At 39.3% G+C, this 14,278-nt stretch overlaps 1 protein-coding gene across 1 annotated transcript in view; it reads right to left on the minus strand.

Annotated features, from left to right (window-relative positions):
- Positions 1-306: 306 nt before the first annotated feature.
- Positions 307-14,278, minus strand: part of ALX1 (ALX homeobox 1) — a 39,440-nt gene continuing 25,468 nt past the window's right edge. The window contains 2 exon segments of the mRNA XM_073624036.1: positions 307-693; positions 13,305-13,433. Coding sequence (XP_073480137.1) covers positions 373-693; positions 13,305-13,433 — 450 coding nt within the window. The 3' untranslated portion in view covers positions 307-372.

Genomic DNA, 14,278 nt, shown 5'->3' on the forward strand with positions numbered 1-14,278 from the left:
TTCACTTTTACTACTAACTTTCACTTTGCTAAGTGAATGTGAACAGTCTCTTCTGTTTTAGTAAATCAGCTCCATTGACTACTACCTGAATGACAGGTAACCCAACAAAGTACCCAGTGATTTACATTTCATTTCATTTAGGAAAGTGCTGAAATTAACGTATTTATATTTTTTGCAGTTATGGACTACAACATTAATGCGTTATATTTTTAGTTTAGTGCTTATTATATTTATTTATAACATAAGAAATACTTTACAAGGTTTCATTGAAAAACACGATTTTCTGAAAAATATTCTGCATGTTGGCTTTATACATTGTTAAATATTACAAAATATAGTGTATCCACTTGAAGTTTTAAGTAACAGTCAAATTTACATAGCCCATGAAATATTGGCTGTGTGTTCTTTGGCTTTCATTCGGAGAACAGCAATACTGGATGACCGCCTTTCAAACTCTGGTTTAGGTTCAAAGGAATGTCCATTTGTAGATCCCGATAATAATGATTCGGTAAAGAAATTGTTAAGTGGCATATGGCTGAACTGATTCTGGTGATTTGTGAAGCTGGCATATGAAGAATCTGTACGGGAAGAGTGAGAATAAGGGGACATACAAGAAGAAGGCTCTCGGGGCAGCATACAGGACGTCACCACAGATCCTCCAGTTGGATTTCCTGTCCACAAGTTGTTCTGAATCTGTTAAAAAATTAAAAATGGTTATAAACTGAACAAATCCATGAATATGCGACTTTGAATAAAGTGATTTGGAATAAACATAATAACATTGTCAAAAAGTTATATACACCCCATCATAAATAGTCATCAGTAGTGTAGAAAACCATACTTTGGTTTGATTCAGAATTATTTTAATGAGCTTGCTAAAGGGTGTGGAGTATTTATGTCACACATTTTACTATCATCTCAAAAGAGCAATTATTGGATATCTGTTGTCAGTCCAAAATACCATGGGCAAAGTCTCTCATATTAAAATGGATCAGAACCTACCTATAAAACTACATGCTATGTTTCATCAATTGTAAGCTTTTTAGGTTATATTTGATAAGGTAACAGTAAAGGAAAAATAAATTAAATTGTACTCAGTCAAATTTTTTTGTTCTTTGTTGAAAATGGATTTCTGTTTAGTTGTGGTGAAGTGCTATATATTGTATGTTTTTCCTATTGTCTAAAATAAAAACTTTTAGTGAATAAATGCTTTAATGAATGCATTTAGGAATGAATAAATGTGTATGAAAGTATTAATAGTCAAGCAATCTAAAGCTGTAACCTTGTTTTTGTGAACTGCTACTACTACACTAAAGGGACAATACTGGAGGTTTTCACATATCTTGGAACAGTTAAAGAAAGGTAAAAGCTGATATTCAGCACAGGTAAGATGGTTTTCCAGTTGATATAATGAAGATTTGCTTTTTATGGACAGAACATGTTTAAAAACATTATTAGCAACAAAAATATGTTGCACAGAATGCTGGTAAATTGTGTAGCTTTAAAACAGCGGCTAGCATAAGGGCATACATCCTGGTTTTATTTTGTAGGCACTCAGTCGCAAAAAGCAGGTATGGTCTGAAGTTAGCCTGCCTGGAAATAAAAAACCGTCCCGTTAGCCAGGGATCTATATATAGATAGATAGATAGATAGATAGATAGATAGATAGATAGATAGATAGATAGATATTGCTCAACTGGCAACCTGTGAATGTATCAGATCTTTCATCCAACAAATTTTTCATCCAACAACACGATGTCTAGGGTATGACTACCAGAAATCCCAAATGACGCATAGATTCATGTATTTGAGTACCAACATACTTGGGTAGAAAAGTTGCTTAGTAGTTAGCAACTCTGCTTTGCTTCACTGAAGTCCCAAGTTTTAATTCCATGCAGGACACTATCTGCATGAAGTTTGCATGTCCTCCAGTGCTTGTGTGGGTTTCCGCCAAGTGCTCTGGTTTTTGCACACACTCCAGAGACTGTTGATATGTTAGTTCTTAAATTGTAAGCTTGAGGGCAGTGAATTATGTGATTGTACATTATGTAAAGCGTTGTATAAATCTTTGGCGCTATAGAAATACCCAAAATAAATAAAAAAAATGACAGCCTATATTGACAGGTTTGGTCATGTCTGTATGATTAAGACAGCTAATATTTAGAGCTTATTCCAGCATTGCTCGTAAAAATATATATATATATATATATATATATATATATATATATATATATATATATATATATATTAACGAGCCTACTGCTATCGTTTTCATACATTTCATTCCAAAATATACTTTTGAGAGTACCAAGAAAAGTAAAACAAATGAAATTGTTGTGTTAATTAAAACATTGGCAACAACAAACACATAATAATACCACAAAATTGTACTTCTTTCAACATCAACTTTCTGAAGCATAAGACGAGTTTTGTCTTGTGCAAGTAAAAGGGGAGATGGAGCAACATTTCTGATAGAGCATTAAAAAAAAAGGACAAAGGAGAAATGAAAACAGATGTCCTGGCTGGAAAAGTTTATTTCATGCAATACTTTGCCACTAGGAGCCAAGTTTTACCAAAAAAGTGCCCAAAGGTATAATAGTATCTTATACTGAACAGTTTATTCAAGAGTTTACAAAGCCAAAAAACTACAGTAAAATACTTCAGATCTCAAAGAATTTCAGTTACTATGCCTGGAGATTTGGTAACATTGATCTTTTTTTCCATCAAAATCCTACTCAGACATTTAGTTCTTTTTTCACAGAAGAAATCTGTTTGACAAAAATAAACAAAAACATAGACGCAGTCCAAACAAAATACAGTTAAAAGAACATCAAAATTGAAAGCGGAGAGGAGTATGTCTATAGCTGTAATGTGCATTAAGTTGTTTACTTAACAGCAAGCACCACTTAGGACTAAAAATGAGGTTTTGGATATATGAGTTTACATTTACTATCCTGAAACTAGTATGCAGCCCAGGAGTCAGAGCAATTTTTCATCGAGAATGTAAGGCTAGCCATACACATTTAAATTTTTTGATACAACCCTTTGCTAAACATTGTGGATGGTGGTATTTTCCCAGCTGGCTCTCTTATTCTGACAGCTGCTGACACCCTCGGCTGTCAGAGTACTGCAAAATTAATTATATCTGAAAGAATATTTGGTCGACAATTTTTCACCTTGCTCCTCTTAATTTTTGAGCCAGGTGGTGTTGGCAAGGCCACCCACAGCTTGAATTTCAGCATATTCAGGAGGAATTGGCTGAATATAGTTGAAAAAGCCCAACAAGAACCCAGGTGTCAAACAAGTAAAAACGGCACCCAGGCCATGTTCCCAATGTGTTTTGCCTCACCCACAGGGCTTAGTCATAGATGTGCCCACAGGACTCCATGACTAAGCCTTTTGGGCAGGGTGAAACATGTCAAGGGGCGTGGTCTGAATTAGCATGCAGAGTTTAGGCTTTTTGTCTTGTATACACATATATTGAGCCAGGATGAGCTCCCCGCTGGCACCCCTCTAGTGTGAGTCACCAGAGTTTATTGGAGTGGGGACCAGGAGCGGGCCCCAAATTTCCTTGCTTTATAGTTACAGGAATTGCCAAATTCCAATTCAAGGTGCCCTGTGATGCTGCATAAAAGGTTCATGCAGAATACCCGTTCCCCTAATTTAGAGGACTTGTCAATTAAGTTTCTCCAAAGGTAATTGTATTTTATAATGTATCAAAAAGGTGACAACAACATGGCCACATACAAGCTATCTGGTCATTTCAGCAGCACAAAGCTGGGATTGTTTGCTAAGGCTTGCCATATAAGTTAGATTTCTCTTGTTCAGCCTAGAAGAAATCAATATATTACCTGAACTATGCTAAACAGTGTGGATGGAGGAATATTCTCTGATGGTTATTGTATTCTGACAGCCCCTGCTCCTCGATTGCCTGCAGTCACTGTTTGGCTGAGAATTTTCTTCTCGCTCCTTTGATTTTCAGATTGAAGCTTTTAGAGCTAGGTGTTCCTGGCAAGGCCACCCATGGCTCAAATTTCAGGTGATTCAATATAAATATGAGCTTGGAATGGTCAGCCTTACCCTACCTTGCTATGAAACTTTAATGCCAATGATGGCCTATTAGTAAGCACTGCTACTTCTTTATACTCATTTTACTTTGTAGGCTTAAAGAGTATATCCAGTCAAAACTTTTTTGGATAGATTGGGGATCGGTTAGAACCCCAATTTTTATTGCTATCCGGAACGCTGTTAGAAAGATTGTTTTACCAGACAGGAAGTGAAGGGAACTCTCCAACAGCAACACAGACAGAAAAAACTGCTTTTCTTTAGTAGAGTGGAGGAAAGCTAGAACCTTTGTCAAATTATTATTTCTATCTGTGCCCGTACTGTGGATTTTTATTTTTGCTTGGTGAAACCATTGTTAGCAGGACAGGAAATATGGGTAAATCTCTCTAACAGAAATCCATATGGCTATGAAAACCATCAAAGAGTTCTAATGCTTCCTCCTCTATGCAAAACTAGAAAATATATTTTTGACTTGACATAGACTTTTCTGTAGCAAGGCAGTAGAGATTTTTTCCTTCGAAAAGTGAATAATCACTTTGCTTCTTAACCAATTAAGGACCAAGCCTCTTTCTGAGATTTGTTGTTTACAAGTTAAAAACAGTTTTTTTTTGGTAGAAAATTACTTAGAACCCCCAAACATTAACCAATTAAGGACCAAGCCTCTTTCTGAGATTTGTTGTTTACAAGTTAAAAACAGTTTTTTTTTTGGTAGAAAATGACTTAGAACCCCGAAACATTATACATTTTTTTTCTAACACCCTAGAGAATAAATTGGTGGCCGTTGCAATACTTTCTGTCACACCGTATTTGCGTAGCGGTCTTACAAGCGCACTTTTTTTTTAAAAAATACACTTTTTTTAATTTAAAAATAAGACAACAGTAAAGTTAGCCCAATTTTTTTTTTATATTGTGAAAGATAATGTTACGCCGAGTAAATTGATACCCAACATGTCACGCTTCAAAATTTTGCCCGCTCGTGGAATGACGACAAACTTTTACCCTTAAAAATCTTCATAGGTGAAGTTTAAAAAATTCTACAGGTTGCATGTTTTGAGTTATAGAGGAGGTCTAGGGCTAGAATTGTTGCTCTCACTCTACCGATCACGGCAATACCTCACATGTGTGGTTTGAACACCGTTCAACATATGCGCTTGCTTCTGCTCGTCGGGACGGGGCATGTTTAAAAAAAAACATTTTTTTTTTCTTATTTATTTTACTTTTTATTTTTTATTTTTACACTGTTTTTTTAAAAAAGAAAAAAATTGTCACTTTTATTCCTATTACAAGGAATGTAAATATCCATTGTAATAGAAAAAAAAAGCATGACAGGACCTCTTAAATATGAGATCTGGGGTCAAAAAGACCTCAGATCTCATATTTGCATTAAAATGCAAAAAAAAAAAAAAATTGTCATTTAAAAAAAAATAGCACTAGGTTTTTATTTTTTGATAAACAAACTAAATAGGACCAAATTTGTTTTTTTTAACAAAACATTTTCCTAGTTTCGGTACAACAAATAAAAGGTCCACGCTGCTCACAGGTGAGCCGGCTCCAACAGCACGGTCTCCTCACTGCAGGGTGCTCACCCAGTCGCAGCTGAAGCAATGATGAAAGGAAAATCCGGATGGCTGCACACCCAACCAAGGTCCAAATGCTTTTATTCCCATAAAACCCAGCATAATTCATGTGCAAAACATGTAAGCCATTCCTCCCTTGCTTGTCCATGTAGTGCTCTCATGTTCTTCATTGTTTTATGCAAATAAAGGCATTTGGATCTCAGTTTGGTGTGCAACCATCTGGATTTTCCTTTCATTATTTTTCCTAGTTTGTTATAAGATTTTGCAAACAGGTATTTTTTCTCCTACACTGATGTGCGCTGATGAGGCTGCACTGATGGGCACTGATAGGTGGCATTAATGGGCAGAGATAGGTGGCACTGATGGGCACTAATGACGTGGCACTGGTGGTCACTGATGAGGAGGCACTGATAAGGCTGTACTGATAGGCAGCACTGATGGGCTCTATTAGGTGGCATTGATGGGCACTGATGGGCACTGATAGGTGGCACTGATGGGCCCTGGAAGGTGACAGTGAAGGGCACTGATAGGTGTCACTGATAGATATCAATGATAGGTGGCACTGATTGGCACTGATAGGTAGCACTGATGGGCACTGATAGTCGGTACTGATGAGCACTGGAAGGCAGCACTGATATATGACACTGATGAGGAGACACTGATAGGCACTGATTGGCAGTACTGATGGGCACTGATTGGCAGCACTGGTGGGCACTGATTGGTAGCACTGGTGGGCACTGTTGGGACTGCACAGATAATCAGGAAACGTGATCAGCTGTCATTGAACACAGCTGATCATGTGGTAAAGGGCTGCTGTGATTGGCCATTTACCCCGATCTGTGATCAGCCAAGTTCGAAGGACTTGACGATTACACCGATGCATGGGCAGCGCGATAATGTGAGAACATCCATGTACACCCTCCAGGCAAAGTAAGCCCACGGAAAGTGGTTAATTATGCAGAAATCCAGTTTTTAAGTTTTGTTTTTTCTTGCATGAGGAAGTGCAAAGTGAACACAACGTACCTTAAACACTACGTGAACATTCACAACTTTGTAGTAAATAAATCTCCTTCCCTGATGATGACTGTGTGGTGCAAACGCATTGGGTGGAGTCTAGGCTTGTGTCATCATCTTGGTTTCTGCATACTGTGATTTCCTCATTTACCTCATGTGAGTGGATTACCACAATACATTTTTATGATTTTAAGATTTGCTGTACTGTGAGTTTTCTGTCTTTACCTCATATGCCATAGGAATGAAGCCATAGCAGACCTGAGTAGCTGTTGGAAATATTGTGGTTGGGTCACCATCAGGCACATTTGATCTCTATAAGTTGCGATCTTTCCATCTGTGTGGAGCCATATCAATCCTGAATTACGTTGGGAATATTGTGGCAATATCACAGCAAAGCGTAATGGGTTTATTGAGATCTTTCCAACTGGTAAGGAGTGTGTAAGCACTGGTGTCATTAACTTGGAGAGCATTTATCATTTGGATCGATTCACAGTTCGATATTGTCTACTTTGGAACTTTTTCGCTTTATTTCACATATATGGGCTTTTTATTGATTTTTGATTGTTTCAATTCTGAATTATTTTCATATTTTTGCACTAATTCTATTAATAATACATTGTTGTTGTAACTATATTTGTACGAATAGCACCTTAAAGTGGCAGCACACCTATTTAGTGAATAGTAAATAATCCTCACTGGGTAAATGTACCCATAAAAGATCCTTCTACTAGACCAGATCGACAGGTAGCTAAATTTATCAAAGGTTAACCACTTCAGTACAGGGCACTTATACACCTTCCTGCCCAGACCAATTTTCAGCTTTCAGTGCTGTGGCAGTTTGAATGACAATTGCGCGGTCATACATCACTGTACCCAAACTAAATTTTTATCATTTTGTTTCCACAAATAGAGATTTCTTTTGGTGGTATTTGATCACCTTTGCAGTTTTTATTTTTTGCTAAACAAATAAAAAAAGACCGAAAATTTTGAAAAAAATAAAAGTTTTGCTTTTGTTTCTGTTATAAGATTTTGTAAATAAGTAAGTTTTCTCCTTCACTGATGGGCACTGTTAAGGCGGCACTGATAAGGCGGCACCGATGAGGTGGCACCAATGAGCGGGCACTGACAATGGGCACTGACAATGGGCACTGATATGAGGCACTGATGGGCACTGATAGGAGGCACTGATGGGTGGCACTGATATGCAGCACTGATGGGCATTGATAGGCAGCACTGATGGGCACTCATGGGTGGCACTGGGTGACACTGGTGGGCACTGATGGGCACTGATAGGCGACACTGATGGGCACTGAAAGGCTGCAAAGATGGGTTCTTATGGGTGGCACTAATAGGCAGCACTGCTGGGCACTGATTGGCACTGATAGGCGGCACTGCTGGGCACTGATGGGCACTGATAGGCGGCATAGCGGCTTAATATCCTGAGGATGTCATATGATGCCCAGCCAGGGTATTGAAACCACTTTGCCGCTGTCATTCTGCTATATGGGCATTGATGGGCATTGATGGGCATTGATACGTGGCACTGATACGCGGCACTGATATGAAGCACTGATAGGCATCCCTGGTGGCACTGGCAGTGGTAGGCATTGTGAGTGGGCACTGATTGGCAGCTGCCTGGGCATTGATTGGCAGCTGCCTGGGCACAGATTAGTATTTCCCTGGGGGCTCTAGGGGGGCATACTTGGTGGTCCAGTGTGGATGGCCATCCTGGTGGTCCTAGGCGGCATTATAGTTGTCCTGGGTGGGATCCGAGGGGGGGCTGTGCTGATAAACAATCAGCACAGACCCCCCCTGTCAGGAAAACAGCCGATCGGCTCTCCTGTACTCGCGTCTGTCAGACGCGAGTGAGGAAAAGCCAACCACTGGCCCTTCCTATTTACATCATGATCGGCCGTGACTGGACACGGCTGATCACGTGGTAAAGAGTCTCTGTCAGAGACTCTTTACCTAGATCAGAGTTGCGGTGTGTCAGATGGACACACCGCAACAACGATCGCCGCGATGTGCCCCCCCGGGGGCGCGAAGCGGCTTAATATCCTGAGGACGTCATATGATGCCCAGCCAGGGTATTGAAACCACTTTGCCGCTGTCATTCTGCTATATGGCGGGCGGCAAGTGGTTAAGAAACACTCACATATACTCATATATACACATCTGGAAAAGTTGGAAAAGTTAGAAAAAGAATGGGATTTCAAATTGTAAAGGGACTTTGTACTCCTAGGGCTCATTCATATGGACTCTAAAACACTGCATTTAAATGCGTATAGCATAAAGTTTTGTACTCATCTAAACATAGCACTATAGGAATCAATGGGGCTATACACAGCTGTGCCCACAAATTAAAATGTGAAATGTGTTTAGCAGCATACAAAAAAAGTAGGACACAGTTGCTTCCAGGGCCATGTACTGTATATCTGCAGATTGTAAATATGTGCATGTGTAAAGTTATTTGAATAACTGCATACACCTAAATATAAGTATTTTAGGCATATATTTTACACAGGATCTTCTGCTAATTTGGTCAGTGAGTTCCATGCAAAAAATACAAAAATGCCAATGTTATAGAAAACCTTTACTGACAGAAGCTGTGATCCCGCAACAAGATGTTCAATACCCCAACAGATATCAATAAACTACAGGAGCTTTTATCACCTGTATCCTGTATACTGTATAGCATACACTGCTCATGGTGGTTGTGGTTGTAAAGGATTGATTCTTCAGCTTTAGTGCACTCGTATTAGCAGCTGCCATTTACAGTGTGTTCTGATTCAAGAAGTTAAAAACTTTATTTTCAATATCCAGCTTACCTTACTCTCTTACTGTACATTTTTTAAATGTATATATATATATATATATATATATATATATACATATATATATATGTATATATATGTATATATATATATATATATATATATATATATATATACAGGTGCATCTCAAAAATGTGAATATCATCCAAAAAGTTAATTTATTTCAGTAATTTAATTAAAAAAGTAAAACTCATATATTTTATATAGATGTGTTACACACAGAATGATATATTTCAAGCATTTCTTTTTTTTTAATCTTGATGATTATGCCTTACAGCTGGTGAAAACACAAAATTCAGTATCTCACAAAATTAGAATATTACATAAGGCCAATAAAAAAGGGACTTTTAATACAGATATGTTGGCTTACTAAAAAATATGTGCATGTATAGTATGATATGCACTATACAAATACTTGGTCTGGGCTCCTTTTGCATTAATTACTGCATCAATGTGGCGTGGCATGGAGGCGATCAGCCTGTGCCACTGCTGAGTTGCTGTGGAATCCCAGGTTGCTTTGATAGCAGGTCTGCATTGTTGAGTCTGGTCTCTCTCATCTTCCTCTTGACAATACCCCACAAATTTTCTGTGGGGTTTAGGTCAGGCGAGTTTGCTGGCCAATCAAGCACAGTGATACCATGATCATTAAAGCAGGTATTGGTACTTCTGGCAGTGTGCACAGGTGGCAAGTCCAGCTGGAAAATGAAATCAGCATCTCCATAAAGCTGATCAGCAGAGGGAAGCATGAAGTGCTCTAGAACTTCCTGGTAGAGGGCTGCGCTGACTTTGGGCTTGATAAAACACAGAGGACCAACACCAGCAGATGACTTGGCTCCCCAACTATGGAAACTCCCAACTGTGGAAACTTCACACTGGACCTCATGCAACTTGGATACTGTGCCTCTCCACTCTTCCTCCAGACTCTGGGACCTTGATTCCCAAATGAAATGCAACATTTTCCATCGTCCTTGATGATTTGGGTAGCCATGTCATCTGCTGGTGTTGGTTCACTGTGTTTTACCTATAGATATATATCAACAGATATATATCTGTAGATATCGATAGATAGATAGATAGATAGATAGATAGATAGATAGATAGATAGATAGATAGATAGATAGATAGATAGATAGATAGATAGAGTTACATTATTTGCACAATACACAATAATTCCACTAAACAAGTGAAGAAAAATTCTTGAAATATATCACTCTGTGTGTAATGCATCTACTGTATATAAAATATATGAGTTTCACTTGAGTTTCACTGTGAATTGAATTACTAAAATAAAAACCTTTTAGATTTTTTATGTATTAGATTCAATTGTATATATATATAATATATATATATATATATATATATATACACAGTGGGGACGGAAAGTATTCAGACCCCCTTAGATTTTTCACTCTTTGTTATATTGCAGCCATTTGCGAAGTTCATTTTTTCCCTTCATTAATGTACACAACAGTACCCCATATTGACAGAAAAACACAGAATTGTTGACATTTTTGCAGATTTATTAAAAAAGAAAAACTGGAATATCACATGGTCCTAAGTATTCAGACCCTTTGCTGTGACACTCATATATTTAACTCAGGTGCTGTCCATTTCTTCTGATCATCCTTGAGATGGTTCTACACCTTCATTTGAGTCCAGCTGTGTTTGATTATACTGATTGGACTGGCTTAGGAAAGCCACACACCTGTCTATATAAGACCTTACAGCTCACAGTGCATGTCAGAGCAAATGAGAATCATGAGGTCAAAGGAACTGCCTAAAGAGCTCAGAGACAGAATTGTGGCAAGGCACAGATCTGGCCAAGGTTACAAAAAAATTTCTGCTGCACTTAAGGTTCCTAAGAGCACAATGGCCTCCATAATCCTTAAATGGAAGACAATTGGGACGACCGGAACCCTTCCTAGAGCTGGCCATCCGGCCAAACTGAGCTATCGGGAGAGAAGAGCCTTGGTGAGAGAGGTAAAGAAGAACACAAAGATCACTGTGGCAGAGCTCCAGAGATGCAGTCGGGAGATGGGAGAAAGTTGTAGAAAGTCAACCATCACTGCAGCCCTCCACCAGTTGGGGCTTTATGGCAGAGTGGCCCGACGGAAGCCTCTCCTCTGTGCAAGACATGAAAGCCCGCATGGAGTTTGCTAAAAAAAACACCTGAAGGACTCCAAGATGGTGAGAAATAAGATTCTCTGGTCCAGTTCTTGGACAAGGTTATCTAGAGCCCAGGGCAAACATGTCAAATTTCACCTCCCCCATTATATATGAGCATTATGTGTCAGCAAAAATCCCCCCCCCCAAAAAATTGATTGCAAATCTGCATGATCACCCCCCAACCACCCAGCTCAAATTCTCTCTCTCCTCATATGCCCCCAGCACAAATCCCCTTCCCCAAAAAATGAATATTCCCCCTCGTATCACAAATCCTCTACCCCTCAACTTTCCCCTCCAAACACAACATCCCCCCACTCTAAACCCCCCCTTTCCAGCACAAATTCCCCTCCCCCAATCCCCTATCCTAGTACAAATCTCCCCCCACAAACTTCCCCTCCTAGCACAAATACCCCCCAATCACTCCTACTAGCACACCCCCCCCAAAAAAAATCCCCTCAAGCATATTACTTCTATAGCACAACCCCCCCAATCCCCCCTCTTAGCACAAATCCTCTTCCCCCATCCCCCTTCCCAACACAAATCCCACCAAATTAGCATTCCTAGTACATCTCCCCAAATCTGCCCCTCTAGAACAATTCTTAACCCCTTCCACCCGCCTAAATTCCCCCACCCAACACAAATCCCCTCCTCCCAATCTCCTTGTGGTGCCCCCCTACTCCCCATAATACCACAGTGCCCAGGGCAGTCGCCTCTCCTGCCCACCCCTTGTCCCGGCCCTGCTCTGGTCTGATGAGACCAAGATAGAACTTTTTGGCCTTAATTCTAAGCGGTATGTGTTGTGAAAACCAGGCACTGTTCATCACCTGTCCAATACAGTCCCAACAGTGAAGCATGGTGGTGGCAGCATCATGCTGTGGGGGTGTTTTTCAGCTGCAAGGACAGGACGACTGGTTGCAATCGAGGGAAAGATGAATACGACCAAGTACAGGGATATCCTAGATGAAAATCTTCTCCAGAGAGCTCAAGACCTCAGACTGGGCCGACAAGACAATGGCCCTAAGCACACAGCTAAAATGACAAAGGAGTGGCTTCACAACAACTCAGTGACTGTTCTTGAATGGCCCAGTCAGAGCCCTGACTTAAACCCAATTCAGCATCTCTGGAGAGACCTAAAGATGGCTGTCCACCAACGTTTACCATCCAACCTGACAGAACTGGAGAGGATCTGCAAGGAGGAATGGCAGAGGATCCCCAAATCCAGGTGTGAAAAACTTGTTGCATCTTTCCCAAAAAGACTCATGGCTGTATTCGATCAAAAGGGTGCTTCTACTAAATACTGAAAGGGTCTGAATTCTTAGGACCATGTGATAATTCAGTTTTTCTTTTTTAATAAATCTGCAAAAATGTCAACAATTCTGTGTTTTTCTGTCAATATGGGGTGCTGTGTGTACATTAATGAGGAAAAAAATGAACTTAAATGATTTTAGCAAATGTCTGCAATATAACAAAGAGTGAAAAATTTAAGGGGGTCTGAATACTTTCCATCCCCACTGTGTATATTTACAGGAACCCAGCACAAGAAATAAAGGTAAACTGGATATTAAATCTTGTGTTAGAATGCAATATTCATATTTTTTCTCCACAATAGTCCCACTTAACCAGATACATTTATTTCCAGTTTATTTACCTGTGGGTAGCTGTCACTCCTAGGCAGAACAGAGATATCATAAGTGGCAGCAAAGTGGCTTTTGGCTTGTTGTATCTGCCCATAGCGTTCTCTCTTTCTCCACTTAGCTCTGCGGTTTTGGAACCAAACCTGATAAAGATAAACAAAACTTCTCAGACTTGTGATAAATGTATTAACCACTAAATTATTCAATCACTCAATGGCAGCAATGACCTTTCTACAGCTACACCATAAGACAACAGGAATGTTTGCAAAAGTATATTTTCAAGACCTTTCAGATTGCTTGTAAGCTTGGCAGTTTTACCCCCCTCAGACAACGTTCAGCTGAATGGCGCCTTGCAAAAATAAAACCATTTTAGATTTCTTGCAGAATAAATAGCTACAGGCAAAATAATGAAGAATTTTGATATTTTGATACTTGCTATTCACTGTATGATAAATGATACAAATTATGATATCAGGTTGTATTTTCATTAGGATAACTTTTTTTTGTCTTCTTTAGTAGAACAGTCTGTAATTAGTATGTATGGAGTCTGGAAAACAACAATTGATTTACTAATGAAGTACATTTTATTAACTTAGCAAACTGAATGTTCACTTGATCATGTGCGCAGGAAAATAATACAACAGGACTGATGCTAACACGTTTGAGTATTTAAAGTGAACACAAGTGCACCAACATCTACTTTGCAAAGTGAACAGCTTCTACTCCCTTAGTACACTGTAAATCAACGCCATTGTCCTTAGCATCATGGCTGCAATCCCAGCCCTGGCTTCACTACAGGTGAGGCACTGCCCTGGAACAAGCATCCAACTAGTAAAGTCCTAAAAGTCTTCATTTCTAATTATCTTTAGTGTCCAAATGCAAAGAGCTCTGGACTCTACATAGCCCTGAGCTATGTGGTGGAAAACGCAAATAGGCACCTAACACTGTAAACTATTGAGCTACAGCAGCATGAATGTAAAAAAAAATC

This window comes from Aquarana catesbeiana, linkage group LG03 (assembly GCF_042186555.1).
Source record: "Aquarana catesbeiana isolate 2022-GZ linkage group LG03, ASM4218655v1, whole genome shotgun sequence".
NCBI lineage: Eukaryota > Metazoa > Chordata > Amphibia > Anura > Ranidae > Aquarana > Aquarana catesbeiana.